This window comes from Pelophylax lessonae (assembly GCF_965119305.1).
Source record: "Pelophylax lessonae genome assembly, chromosome: 4".
Taxonomy (NCBI): domain Eukaryota; kingdom Metazoa; phylum Chordata; class Amphibia; order Anura; family Ranidae; genus Pelophylax; species Pelophylax lessonae.
In genome coordinates, this window is record NC_138771.1 from 243388843 (window position 1) to 243403113 (window position 14271).

At 39.0% G+C, this 14271-nt stretch overlaps 1 protein-coding gene across 1 annotated transcript in view; it reads left to right on the top strand.

Annotated features, from left to right (window-relative positions):
* Nucleotides 1-14271, top strand: part of TMEM117 (transmembrane protein 117) — a 404157-nt gene that overhangs the window by 12380 nt on the left and 377506 nt on the right. The window contains exon 2 of the mRNA XM_082255317.1: nucleotides 3204-3499. Within this exon, the coding sequence (XP_082111443.1) occupies nucleotides 3204-3499 (296 nt within the window). The remainder of the gene's footprint in view (nucleotides 1-3203; nucleotides 3500-14271) is intronic.

Consider the following 14271-nt stretch of genomic DNA (forward strand, 5'->3'; position numbering starts at 1 on the left):
CTTCCTGAACACGATTCTTCCGTGTTCAGAAGAAGGAGGTTAGGGGAGGTAGCTCCTAAGCGATCTTAAAAGCCTATGTGTACATGGACACATAGGCTTTTATGAAGCTGCGTTTAGGAGCTTTGCCAAAAAAAACGGCAAAAGCTCCTAAACTCAACTTTATGAAGCCCGAATCTAGATTGATGCAACTTCCTCAGCAATTTGGGAGCCTTCATCCTGAGTAAGTATAAGCATCTGTTTCTGTCAAAACTCTGGTTCTGACCAAGTTTCAGCTGTATGGAGGTTCGGCTTGGCCAAAAATCTATTTAGTTTGCCTGCTCACCAAATTTTTGACCTGCTAAAATTTAGTTATTACCAAACTTTTTTGCTGTAGTTAGAAGTCAAACATTTAGATTATTTTTAGTGTTATTACTGCTGATAAATATAACAGTTTCTTGTCCAAGGCTCCTGATCATTATGGAGCCAGTGTACACCGGCATCCTAACAACCAGTTACATATCCCAGCCTGGCCCATTCACCTGCCAGCTGTGTAGAAAAAAAAATGAAGAAATTACATGGGGTTCCTCTGAAAGATCTGGTATGGATTTAAAGGGGAAACTCATGCCCTGCTCCCCTCCAGAACCATGCCAGGCCACATGCCCTAAACATGGGGAGGGTATCTTGCCAGGGGGAACCCCCCCTTGCAAAGCACCTCGTCTTCATGTTAATTAGAACATGGGCTTCTCCTCAACAACCCTGGTGGTTGTGGGGTTCTGCGGGAGGGGGGCTTTTGGGATCTGAAAACCCCAATTAAAAATAAGAGGAACCCGAGATACTGATCCCCTCCCACATGAAATAACAAAGGGTGTATACCACTCCTACTCATTCACAAAAAAATTGTAAATAGTAAATCGAGACACATTTTTGACTAGTCCCTTATTTAAAAAAAAAAATTCCCTTGATGTAACTCCATCCTCAGTCATGTCATCTAAGGATGCAGAGCCATGTCAACCACAATGAACAACATCTGCCAGCCTGCCGGAAAAAGAAATCTGCCAACAAGTTCCACTCCTGATGACTTCTCACTGTGAATAACGGCTTCTGGTCCCTGCTGTGGAATATAAGAAGGGGCAGGGTATCACATATGAACTTAACCTTTCATGGTGAGCAGTTATGGGGAAGAAACCCTTTTCCCCATCAACGTGGTGTTGCCTGGTATAGGTTGGGGGAGCAGTTACACTTGTCCCCCTTTCTCCTTTTTCTGGCCTGCCAGGTTACATGCTAATGGATAAGGGTCTGGTATGAATTTCCAAGGGGCATGCTTATTTTTCTAGTTTTTGTATAGGGTTCTCCATTACATTTCATACCAAAGCCAGAGGAAAGGAAATGGTGGGAGGGAACACCAGGCTTTTTTTTTTTTTTTTTGCATAGAGTGATCAAGGATAAGCGACTGATATACATTTTTTTTGGGGGAAGCCCTTTAACATCTATACCAGACCCTAACCTAGGATAAGGGTCTGAGATAGATGAAAGGAATCCTTGGCCACTTTGTTATCAAATAGAAGGAGCTGTCATTTATTGGCAATTTCAACAGCATTGTTTTCTTTGTAAATATCAATGCAGTTAATGTAGTATGCTATCTACATCATAGAGATGTGCCGCTTCACAGGCAGGTTTAGGGCATCCCCCAGGCATGTTATTTAAAGGAATTTTGCATTTTTAACATTGCCCTTTAAGCATTAATAAAATCACTGCTCCCCACCAAACTAAACATTTCAAATTATTTGGGTCTTTGGTACATGTTCTCCAGGACAGTGCCAGGGCAGTGCCCAGACCTCATGCCATTTGTTTGACAATATTATAACAGTGCAGCGCTAAAAAAAAAAGCTATAATGTGAACACTTAGTGCCCCCCACACATATAAATTGCAAAATATTGATAAAGTGCAATGTGCAAAATAATCAAAAAGTATATATTGTAGTCCAACTCATGTAATAGATAAAAGACTCAAATAAAAAAAGGGAAGAAATAGGAGTCCCGTTGCAATCACAGTGGTTATGAAAGATGACAGTCACAATTTGTGTATTCCACCACCCAAACATCCACCTCCCATAGAGAGATTGCACTTCCTGGAGTGTGGGGACTCAGATCAGAGTCAATCATGCTGGCATAGATCACAAGTATGGTAATTGGAAAACAGTTCTGGGGGTCTCTCGTCTCAATTTCGTGATAATCACCTCTCAATTGAGCATCTCCCCAGCTGTCACCCCAAGCTGGCTGTGCAGGGGCAGACCAGGAATGCTTTGTGATTAGTAGGAATTTGTTTGACAATCCCTTACCTATTAACTTAGGAAATGGCCATTACTGTTTATAACATTTGGCTCCCATTGACTTCACTGGGGTTCAGATTGAGCACTCAAACTTTCACTAATGGCACTTTTCCACTGCAAGTACCGGCTCGGCTCCACTTGGCCCGGCTTGGCCCTGCTTGGCCCGGTTTGGTTTTACACTGCATGGTGCCGCATGGTACGGTGTTGGAACAGTTCGGTATGGTTTGCTACGGTTTGCTTTTCCACTAAAGTAAGTGGGTGGGAAACAACGATTCTCTGACCAATCAGTGGCTAGTAGTGACAAACAGTCAAGGCTGCATGCAAAGGATTGTGGGATATGGTACAGGTACGGCCCTCTTGGGACCACAACTGAGGTGGTAGCGAGCCATACCATTCGGTTCCATGTAGTGGAAAAGCGCCGCCGTACCGTACCGAACCATTCCTACACCGTACCATGCGGTTCCATGCAGTGGAAAAGCGCCATAAGTTTGCGATCTTACTCTGAGTCCAGACCCCAGGATTTTGAGTCAACACGGTATGCAGCACAGAACCTTTTAGTACTTTGCTCTAAGTGCACTGACTTCTGTGTGTGTGTGTGTGGGTGTGTGATCATGGGATTTTTAGAAAAAGGCTTGTCCTCTTGAATAAATATATTAACAAGGTTCATGATCACATTACATTTGGGAACAGCTAATTCCTTCCCTGAAGAGATTATCGTCTATTTTTGATACCTCTAGTGAAGAAAGACAAAATAAGTAATCTGTGTCACTGCTTTTAAAACAGGACGTGTACTGTATAGTTCAGAATCATTTCCAGTGTGTGTGTGTGTGTGTGTGTGTGCTTCTCTAATTGAAATGAATACATACTGAAGAAATTACTTTCCTGTTTTATTAGGATGTTACAGAAGATCACGAGGATGGGTAGAGATTTCCGTTACTACTTCCAGCATCCATGGTCACGCATAGTAATCGCTTATCTGGTGACGTTTTTCAATTTTTTAATATTTGCCGAGGATCCAGTGTCTCACAGCCAGACGGAAGCCAATGTCATTGTTGTAGGGAACTGCTTCTCATTTATAATGACCAAATATCCGGGAGGAGCTTGGAACTTTTTAAAAGTCCTTCTTTGGCTTATTGCCATCATTGTTGGCCTTGTTGCCGGAAAGTTCCTATTTCACCAACGTTTGTTTGGTAAGTGGTGTGTGTGTGTATCTATCTATCTATCTATATATATATATATATATATATATATATATATATATATATATATATATATATATATATATATATATATAAATATATATAATTTTTTTTTTTTTGTAACTATAACATTGCAATAACAATGTGTTAATGGTAGAGCTGCACGATTAATCGTTTAAAGATCGCGATCCTTATTCAACCCCACACAATCTTCCAGGATTTCCAGGATTCATGTAAAAAGTGCAGAGAAGTTCCCCTGCTCACAGCTATCAGACAAATAAAAAAGAGACAGATAAAAAGAAACATTGTATCTTCTTATCTGTCTATCTGTTTATTCATTTACAGATCAAATGGATGATCTTTGGTCTGCAAATGAAGTCCATTTAATTCAACGTTGTCATGTAAAAAAAAAAATTTTTTTGGAGGTTTTTATTAACCGCTTGCCGACTGCCCACAGTAATATTTCTGCTGCAGTGTGACTCCCCTGCGTCCAGTCATGGAGTGCATGTGATGTTTAGACACAGCGGGAGCCCAGCAACGGGAGGAGACCCCCGATCGTCCGGTAAACGGAGAGAAGACCCGCCTGCTTATGTAAACTAAGCAGGTGGATCTTCTGTGAGTCAGGCAGGGACAGATTATCAGTTTCAGCTAAGCTGAAACTGCGATCTGTCTGTCACAGAACCCCCCCCCCCCCCACACACACACACACAGTAAGCATATAGGCATACATTAACCCCTTTGACCACCCACAGGGTTAATCCCTTCCCTGCCAGTGTCATTATTACAGTAACAGTGCATATTTTTAGCACTGATTACTGTTGTAATGTCACTGGTACTCCCAAAAGTGTCAAAAATGTCAGTTAGGGGTCCGATCTGTCTGCCACAATGTCGCAGTCCCGCAAAAATTGCAAATCGCCACCATTACTACCCCATTACTAGTAAAAAAAATAAAAAAATAAAAATGCATAAATCTTTCCCGTAGTTAGTAGACGCGATAACTTTTGTGAAAACCAATTAAAATACGCTGATTGCGATTTTTTTTTTTTTTTAACCAAAAATATGTAGCAGAAAACAAATTGGCCTAAAATGTTAAAAAAATTAGATTTTTACATTTTGGGGAGGGGGGGGGGGGGGGGAGAATGTTCTATAGCAGAATGTGAAAATTTTTTTTTTTTTCAGAATTGTCGCTATTTTTTTGTGTATAGCGCAAGAAATAAAAATCGCACAGGTGATCAAATACCACCAAAAGAAAGCTCTATTTGTGGGGAAAAAAGGACGTACATTTTGTTTGGGTACAGCATCGCACAACAGTGCAATTGTCCGTTAAAGTAACACAGTGCCGAATCGCAAAATAGGGCCTGGTCAGGAAGGGGGTAAAACCTTCTGGGGCTGAAGTAGTTAAATTGTTTCTCTGTTTAACCCCTTATTAACCCTTAATTTACTCTAATCGCCCTTATTAACCCCCCTTATTCTGCTTTTCCATTTAATTATTATTTGTCTCCCTTTTTTTTTCATTTACGTCTATCTTTATAAACTATAGAGAATTAAAACTTTTTTTTTTTTGTTTGCTTTGTTCTTTAATATTTTTACACCTTTAACGTATATTTACACCTTTCACATTGAAAAAAGCAGAAAACGAAGTAATTTTTTTATTTCTTTACTCATTACATTATTTTTCATTATGTTTCTTTAAATTTGATTGAAGCAAAGAGTATTATGTCTTATTTTATTGCCATCTTGTTTGATTGAAGCAAAAGGTATTATGTCTTATTTTATTGCCATCTTGTTTCATAACCTAGCGTTCAGGGGTTGTAAATCTTTAAAATAAAAAAGTTCTTCAGAATCGTGAGAGATTAATAATCTTCTAAGCAAAAAAAATTGTGATCCTCGTCTTTTATCCAGAATCGCGCAGCTCTAATTAATGAGATGCTTTCATTAGGCATTCTTGCAGTTGATTATTTAAATAAAAGATAAGCAGCAAAATGTTGAATAGATTGTGGGTGCAGTAAATTTGGGGACCCATAGTAAGATTTCACACAGTTCTTATTTTTCCTTGCCAATTTAAAAATACATGTTCAAAATATACGTTGTACAATAAAAATCAGATAACAAGGTTCCAGGTACGTTGTATATTGTACTTTGTAGCACGGCTTCATGCTGAACTCCAGACAGATATGAAAAAACATGTATTAATAAGAGTAAATACAGTTAGAGTACATACAGTGCATTGCGAAAGTATTCGGCCCCCTTGAACTTTTCGAACTTTTGCCACATTTCAGGCTTCAAACATAAAGATATAAAACTGTAATTTTTTGAGAAGAATCAACAACAAGTGGGACACAATCATGAAGTGGAAACGAAATTTATTGGATATTTCAAACCTTTTTAACAAATAAAAAAACTGAAACATTGGGTGTGCAAAATTATTCACCCCCTTACTTTCAGTGCAGCAAACTCTCTCCAGAAGTTCAGTGAGGATCTCTGAATGATCCAATGTTAACCTAAAGGACTAATGATATAGAATCCACCTGTGTGTAATCAAGTCTCCGTATAAATGCACCTGCACTGTGATAGTCTCAGAGGTCCGTTTAAAGCGCAGAGAGCATCATGAAGAACAACAGTAAAATCAGCCTGTATATGCAGTAAAGCAAGCTTGTTATACTCACTGTGGAATCTAAGGGGTTAATCCTCCACTTTGAGTAAAAGGGCTGTTTGATCCTGTATTCTCTGATCCTCCCCTTCTTTCACGGTCCCCTTATCCATCTCTGGACAGTACAGAGCCTTGGGGGCACTCTGTACATGCTCAGTTTAGTGTGTATTGCTATAGAGTTTTTTTTTTTTTTTTTTCTTGGAAGGATGCATGTGATCATCACAGGGCCAATCAGTACTGTCCAGACAGAGGGTCAGGGGTCCTGAAGTCTCATAGGACAGTCAGAGTAGAATGAAAGCTCCTCCTGCAAGCTTTATACAGACACTGATAGAAGTCATAAGACTGCTATATACTGCTGATGAGAAAAGGTATTTAGCAGTTTATATTTAGTAAAATAACTGCATTTCCATATTATGTGTATTGTGAGAGACCAGATATAGTGAATGCAGGTACTGGGTTTAGTAACACTTTAGGGTAAAAAAAACCTTCCACTAGTTGTTCACCCCACACCGCTCCCTAAATATTTACTTGAGTCCTGTATCGATCTAGCAATGTGCCCATCTGCAGCAATGCTGGTTCTCTTTCTCCTCTCTCACAGGCTCAGAGACAGCAGCGGGAGCCATTGACTCCTGCTGTTGTCAATTAAATACTGTGGGGAGAGAGCTGGGGGTAGGGCCAAGCGGCGCTGTGTGTGCCTATAGATGCACACAGCCTGCCTCAGGAGCGAGCCCGCACGTGTGCCACCGTAGGAAGTGGCTTCCTATGATGGCACATGCAGAAGAGGAGGAGCCAAGATCATTGGTGGTGGACATGTTTGTTTTCTTAATAAAAAAACAAAGCTTTACAACCATTTTAGGAAATCTTGTCCCATAGAAAGCTTCACAGATGGGTTTTATTGGTGATGATCCTCTTTGGGTTTTTGTACTTAGACATACCAATACATACTGTATATTTGCCGATTTTTCCCTAAACAATTGTGCGTGAAAGAAAAAGTATCTCAGATTCTTCTCAGATTCAAGCAATTTACACCCATTTACGCAAATACTTTAAGATCTTTCATACAGGTGCTCCTAGGCAAGGGAACATTTGACCCTAAATTTTGTGTTTAAGACTACTGCCTTGCTACCTAGAGACATGTTTGTCTGACATTTCTCTTACAGATATCATGTGTGGCCTTTCTTGGCCTAGCATTGTGCAGATTTTACTTTTGCTGCTCGACCTTCTTTCACTCACGTAAAAAGTACTTCAATCAATACAAAAGTCATTTTTTAATGTGTTCTACCTCTTATGTTACTTTAGTATTTCATTTTCTTTACATATCTGCTCTGCAAATGGTTTCTAGCTGCTATATTGCTGAATTTAGTTGGGTATCTCTCTTCAAATCACAAGCAGGCATTTGGGTTATATGGGGATCATGGGTCAAGCAGTAAAACCAGAAAATACAGACATAGGCCATTCCCTGACTCCTATACCAGGAAGAAACCTTGTGCTATGAACACACTGTTGACAGGATGATACTCTTTTTCCTTTTATTAGTGATTATAAGTTGTCTTTTACATGCAGGGCCAGGGCAAGGGGTGGGCAGGAGGGGTGACTGCCCCAAATCATCCCTGACTGTGGAAAATGTTGCATTTTATTTGGAAATCAAGGTCCCAGAGTCTGGAGGAAGAGTGGAGAGGTAAATAATCCAAGTTGCGTAAGGTCCAGGGGGAAGTTTCTACAGTTGCTGATGATTTGGGGAGCCATGTCATCTGCTGGTGTTGGTCCACTGTGTTTTATCAGGTCCAAAGTAAATGCAGCCCTCTAGCACGAAATTCTAGAGCACTTCATGTTTGCCTCTGCTGACCAGCTTTATGGAGATGCTGATTTCATTTTCCAGCAAGACTTGGCACCTGCCCACACTGCCAAAACTACCAATACCTGGTCACATGATCATGGGATCACTGTGCTTGATTGGCCAGCAAACTCGCCTGACCCAAACCCCACAGAGAATCTGTGGAGTATTGTTAAGAGGAGGATGAGAGACACCAGACCTAACAATGCAGACGAGCTGAAGGCCGCTATCAAAGCAACCTGGGCTCCCATAACACCTCAGCAGTGCCACAGGCTGATTGCCTCCATGCCACGCCGCATTGAGGCAGTAATTGCTGCAAAAGGGGCCCAAACCAAGTACTGAGTGCATATGCATGCTTATACTTTTCAGAGGTCTGATATTGTTCTATACAAAAAAGAAAAAACAGAGCGCCTCTAAGTACAGCAGTTTATTGTAGAAGAAATTACAAAAGACAGTTAACAACTCACTAGATGTAAAAAGGCTTGTAGGTGCCAGTGATGTGCCGAAGATGGTATCAGTCACAGCGTTCCTGTGAGGTGAGACTCCAAATCCCGATCGAGCTAGGCGGGCGGACACCGCGCTGGGGATCATCCATCTTCCGGGTAAGGATATCACCGTAGGACCTCGCTGGAACGCAGCGCACGCTGCGTGATGTCACTGGGACCAGTGGATGACACAACGCATTTCAGAGCTTGCGCACGGCTCTTAGTGGGCATGTGCGCTCTTTTTTCAAGTGTGGGATCCCCAGCGCGGTGTCCGCCCGCCTAGCTCGATCGGGATTTGGAGTCTCACCTCACAGGAACGCTGTGACTGATACCATCTTCGGCACATCACTGGCACCTACAAGCCTTTTTACATCTACATCTAGTGAGTTGTTAACTGTCTTTTGTGATTTCTTCTACAATAAACTGCTGTACTTAGAGGCGCTCTGTTTTTTCTTTTTTGTATATGTATCCACAGCATCGGCTTTATCTGTGTTTAGGAGCTAGCCCTTTAGCAGCAACTTCCACTTATTGACATCTACTATTTCCCCCATTGGACTTGGATTTTTATTGGACTTTTATGGACTTTGATATAATTATACATGTTGATATTCAGTCCGACTCCTTATACTTTCAACCATAGTCCATTTTTATTGTCCCATTTTTTATCCTCTTCCAATATGTATGTTTAGTATTGCCACTATCCCACCGAACCTAAACCAGAGTGCTTGTTCTCCTTTCTTGTTGTCTGTGATATTGTTCTATATGCACTCCTTGTTTTATTGATTGCATGTACTATTCTAATTTACTGAGATTGTGGATTTTGGGTTTTCATGAGCTGTAAACCATAATTATCACAATTATGACAAACCACGGCTTGAACTATCTTGCTTTGCATGTAATGAGTCTATCTCATATATTAGTTTCCCCTTTTAAATTGCATTTCTGAAATAAATGAACTTTTACAGATTACCAGCGCAGTCGTATAATAGTAGAAAAAGGCTTTATTTTACAGGACCAAGAAAGCGCTGACCAGCTTCATCCAGGACTAATGCCACTTGGATTGTACAGGCAATCCAGGTGTGTTTCAAAGCCAAGGATGTTTCCCCTCCTCTGCAGATTGTAGCACATTCAACTAAGACAAAGGCTATGTCATAGGTATTACAGGCAAAACCTTTGCCTGAAAAACTGGCAGCAAGCTGGTCTTCCAAGAATATATTTGTTACTCCCTATAGAATACAGCTGGTTCACAAGCAGCATTTGGTTCTGCAGTTTTTGTCTGAGGTTGTAGGCCGACCCCACCCACAAAATAACATTTACCCAAATACAACCAATGAATAAAAAACAATAGACAAAAATCTTGGCAAGTAATGGCCACAGCACTTTATTGGTTTACATCTTATAAACAATAACCATTCTTTATTACCAGTTCAATTATCAGAATATATTCCAACAAAAATTTTCTCAGTTATCAAACGTCCCCCCCCCCCCCCCCCCCCTCAGGATTTCAGGGTGACCCAGCCATATAAAGCGCTCGCAACAGGGTCAGTGGGGAGGGAGCTATTTTTGCTGCAATTTGGCCAACTGCAAGGAAATTCCCTACTCTTGCAGCCCTTATATAGCGATTCCCGTTTTCCAGAAAGTTCCATGCATCCCAGTTGGTTCCAACTGGATACTTTATTTGCATATTTAAAGTAACAGTGTATCAATTTTTTTTTATATTATAAAATTGAGATTGAACCTTTTAATAACTGAAAATACTTGGGTGGGGGTGGCCACAATCCCAAGAAAGTAGGCTCAAAATGTTGTAAATGTTCTATTTCTGCACTACCCACCTGTGTTTTTTCATCGCTTCTCTGTTCTCATTTGAGCTGACATGGGAATTAGTTAAAAACATATACTTACCATCATTTTCCTTTCCAGGTGCCTTGCCATGTCAACACCATTCCCCTTCCTCCCTGTCTTGTTTTTCAGGACAAAATATAATCATGGTATTGCAAAATGAATGAGTGGGGAGGCTAAGCCTTTTAAGCTATTCAAGGGGGCTATTCTGAGGTCTCTGAGGGTGAAGGCTAACTCATCTGTGTGCTTATACAATGAGAAACCAGGAAAGGAAAACTAGAGTATTTGATTTGAACATATGTCTTTCACAAATACATGTAAAAGTGTATATTTTATATACATCTTATAAAAATCAAATAAGTTTATCATTAGCTGTGATGAAGAGGGTGCAGAACCTCAAAATGCATTAACACTCGTGAAACCTTCAATAAACATTTCAGCTGTATAAAGATTGCCATGGTTATTCCTTTTGTATGTAGGCACTAGAATATTGGTACAGAATATACAGTGGCTATAAAAAGTCTACACACCCTGTTAAAATTTCAGGTTTTTGTGATGTAAATAAATTGACACAAAGATAAACAATTTCAGAACTTTTTCCAGTTCTGACGTATAAACTGTACAACTCAGTTGAAGAAGAAACTGAACTCTTTTAGGTGGATGGAAGTAAAAATAGAAAATGTAAGAAATATGGTTGCATAAGTATGCACACCCTTAAACAAATACTTTGTTGAAGCACCTTTTGATTTTATTACAGCACTCAGTCTTTTTGGGTATGAGTCTATCAGCATGGCACATCTTGACTTGGCAATATTTGCCCACTCTTCTTTGCAAAAACACTCCAAATCTGTCAGATTGTGAGGGCATCTCCTGTGCACAGCCCTCTTCAGATCACTCTACAGATTTTCAATCAGATTCAGGTCTGGGCTCTGGCTGGTACATTCCAAAACTTTAATCTTTTTCCTTGTGAAGCCATGCCTTTGTTGATTTGAAAGTATGCTTTGGGATGTTGTCATGCTGAAAGTCAAGTTCAGCTTTCTAGCAGAAGCCTGTTCATAATTCCCTCTACCTTGAGTAAGGCCCCTGTTCCAGCTGAAGAAAAACAGCCCAAAGCATAATGCTGCCACCACCATGCTTCACTATGGGTACGGTGTTCTTTCGATGATGTGCAGTGTTGTTTTTTTACACCGAACATATCTTTTGGAATTATGGCCAAAAAGTTTAACCTTTGTTTCATCAGACCATAACACATTTTTCCATATGCTTCTGGGAGATTTCAGATGTGTTTTTGCTAAATTTAGTCAGGCTTGGATGTTTTTCTTCGTAAGGAATGGCTTTGGTCTTGCCACTCTACCCCATAGTCCAGACATATGAAGAATACAGGAGATTGTTGTCACATGTACCACACAGCCAGTACTTGCCAGATATTCCTGCAGCTCCTTTAATGTTGCTGTAGGCCTCTTGGCAGCCTCCCTGACCAGTTGTCCTTTCATTTTTTTCATCAATTTTGGAGGGACATCCAGTTCTTGGTATTATCACGGTTGTACCATATTTTCTCCAGTTGATGACTGTCTTCATTGTGTTTCATGGTATATCTAATGCCTTGGGAATTATTTTGTACCCTTCTCCCGATACCTTTTAACAATGAGATCCCTCTGATGCTTTGAAAGTTCTCAGCGGACCATGGCTTTCGCTGTAGGATGTGACTAAGAAAATGTCAGGAAAGACCTACTAGAACAGCTGAACTTTATTTGGGGTTAATCAGAGGCACTTTAAATGATGGCAGGTGTTTACTGACTCCTATTTAACATGAGTTTGAACGTGATTGCCTAATTCTGAACACAGCTACTTACCCAGATCCAGATATAGGAGGGTCTGCACACTTATGCAACCACATTATTTAAATTTTATTAAAATAAAAGATTTTGGTTTGTTTTTAAATTGAGTTGTACAGTTTATAGGTCACATTAAAGATGGAAAAAGTTCAGAAATGATCTATCTTTGTATCATTTTATTACATTTCAGAAACCTGACATTTTAACAGGGGTGTGTAGACCTTGTGTGTGTATGTATGTATGTATATATATATATATATATATATATATTATATTTTCATATATATATATAATATACTGTGTGTGTATGTATGTGTATGTATGTATGTATGTATGTATGTGTATATATATATATATATATATATGTATATATATATATATATATATATATATATATATATATATATATAATATATATATATATATATATATATATATATACTGCGTGTGCGTGTGTATATATATCTATCTATCTATCTATCTATCTATATATATATATATATATATATTTATATATATATCTCTGTGGGATGCTGTAATATCTCTATGCCTCCAAGTGAGCATCCTATTATTTCTACTGGATACAGAGTATAGCCATCACTCATAAGCACCTAATTTCTCTTCTGGTTTTCTTATGACAATGCAGAGGCTGACTTCTGGGGCTCACACACAGCAGAGCTGACAGCAGCAAAGAGGGCAGTGAATAATGCTAGGGTTGACACTTCTTTGCTGTGTACTTTTTTTATTCAGCTTAGCTCTGGGTAAAATATTCTATGACTGTACTACACATTTTACATTGACGTCTGCTTTTTCAGTGCTTTTTTTTTTTTTTTTTGCAGTTAGGGCTGAAAAAAGGTTATGCCTGCCCCTTTATATTAATGGAAAAAGAAAACAGTTTATTTTGGGGTCAGTAGGAAGAATACCTCTTTCAGTGGTAGTCATTGAGAAGAATGCAACCCTTAGGCCCTGTTCACATTTGGGAAATTAAGAACCATGGGCAGAACTGGCGTGATTCAGCCTGCAATAATAAATTGCGGAAAAATGGCACTCCAAATGCTGTGCAATAAGGCTATGATTGTGGCATGATAAAACGCATGAGAATTACAGCAAAATGCACATGGAGGGACCCCAGAAGAAGAAGCTCATGGCCACTCTGTGCAGAATCATTGTTTGTTATTTTACAAAAAAAAAAAAAAAAAAGTTTACAACCACATTAAATTCACAAAAGTATGTTCCTTTTTTACATTTATTAATAATCCTCAAATGCAAAAAAGACTGCCCCATATGCAAGGACAGAATCTCTCCTTGCTGGAGTTCCCTATGCAAAAAATAAAATAGAAAATGTAAGCCAGCAGGTAATTCAGAATTCATGAATAATGTGATTATGTGAACAAATGCCTATCTATTCTTGCCACAGTGGAGTGTAGAGAAATAAAAGAGGCAAAGAAGCTGATCAAACAAAACATATCAGTAAACACATTACACTTTATCACAGTCAAACAGTAACACATTTAATTACCATCATCAATGTAAAAACTGGAGAGGGGAACATCTGTGCTTTTACCAGAGCTCCGTAATGCTGTGCATGCTTATTGATATGATTTTGTGAATGGTAGCTGCTCTGGTTTCACTGAGGACCACACAGTTAAGTAGTTAATTCTAAAAATATACAACTGCTAACGCCACTTATGTTACCTGTTAATTGCACTATAGCGTTAATGATTTTACTAGATAAAGTGGTGCTAAAAACTATTCAGTGTGCAACATTGCAGTAATCCATAGAAACCATTTGGATTTCAGTTTAATGTAGTGAGTTAAAAGTGAAGTCTAATTGGTTAATATGTTTTTTTACTTAAAGTATATGTAAACCCTCACCTAAGAAAACAACTGATTCAGTTTGAAATAGATATGAAAGGCAAACCATTTGTGTATAGATATAAAAAAACATTATAAATACTAGTGATCGACAGATATCATTTTTTTATTGCTGATACCGATATTTTGGTCATCGCATATCGGTATCGGCCAATATCTGCCGATATTTTCAGGCATTTCAAATTTTTTTTTTATTTTTTATTATATATATAAATATATATATATATATATATATATATATATAT